The sequence below is a fragment of the Otolemur garnettii genome, unplaced genomic scaffold (assembly GCF_000181295.1).
Source record: "Otolemur garnettii isolate 467f Iridium unplaced genomic scaffold, OtoGar3 scaffold00305, whole genome shotgun sequence".
Classification (NCBI taxonomy): Eukaryota; Metazoa; Chordata; class Mammalia; order Primates; family Galagidae; genus Otolemur; species Otolemur garnettii.
In genome coordinates this window covers 172,999-173,842 of record NW_003852700.1, presented here as the reverse complement: position 1 = coordinate 173,842, position 844 = coordinate 172,999, and the positions used below count along the sequence as shown (strand labels likewise).

The 844-nt window shown below is 35.0% G+C and overlaps 1 protein-coding gene across 1 annotated transcript in view; it reads left to right on the top strand.

The window, feature by feature from the left end:
* Positions 1–604, top strand: part of LOC100953647 (putative zinc finger protein 730) — a 38,488-nt gene extending 37,884 nt beyond the window's left edge. Inside the window, exon 5 of the mRNA XM_023508998.1 lies at positions 596–604. Within this exon, the coding sequence (XP_023364766.1) occupies positions 596–604 (9 nt within the window). The remainder of the gene's footprint in view (positions 1–595) is intronic.
* Positions 605–844: the final 240 nt, after the last annotated feature.

Below are 844 nucleotides of genomic sequence, written 5' to 3'. Positions count from 1 at the left end.
CCACAAAAGGTTGTTTGGAGCATAGGTTCAAGTAATGTGACTGTAAGCTCAAGTGACCTATTTTTATTAACATAGTAAAATTTATACCAGTGCTATCACACTATACAAATACAATGATAACTTCTAGAAATTGTCTTACAGAGATAGAAAATGTAAAGACACTCTTTTCTGGAAGTTTCCCCCTCTTTCTAGGAAAAATCATGAATATTTATCCCCCGCACCACTTAACATAAAATTGGAAAATCTATATAAAAGGAAAGCATCTTACTAAACCCAGAGTCTTCTCCACTTGAATGATGTGTTTGTTCTCTGGAGTGGACTATTCTCTAATAAACCTTGGTCTTTTGGATACATTTATCTACTTATTCTGCTCATTTGTTCCACTGTCTCGGTACCAGTAACCATTCTTTGGCACCTGGAACAACAACAACAACAACAACAACAAAAAACAGAACATATACCTGACATCTGATCTGGGAGGAAAATGCACATTGTCCACAAGATAAGTTAATAGAACAATGAAAATTCTTAATTCACTCTGCCTGCTCATATTACTTATTACACCTATTGGTCTCACAATGTCTTTGTTTTCCAGATGATGTAGCTCCTTACCTGCCCCTGCTTCATCTCTTTTTTTCTTTTTTTTTTCCTTTTTTTTTTATTGAATGGTAACTATGTACATTAATGCACCTCTGGGGTACAGTGTGGGATTTTCACATGCAATCCAAAATACTTCCATCAAACTGGTCAGCACAGCCTTCATGTCATTTTCTCAATTATTGTTTTAAAATGTTCACATTCTACTCTTAGAAAGATTCACTTGTACCCCTTGTAAGATAAACCT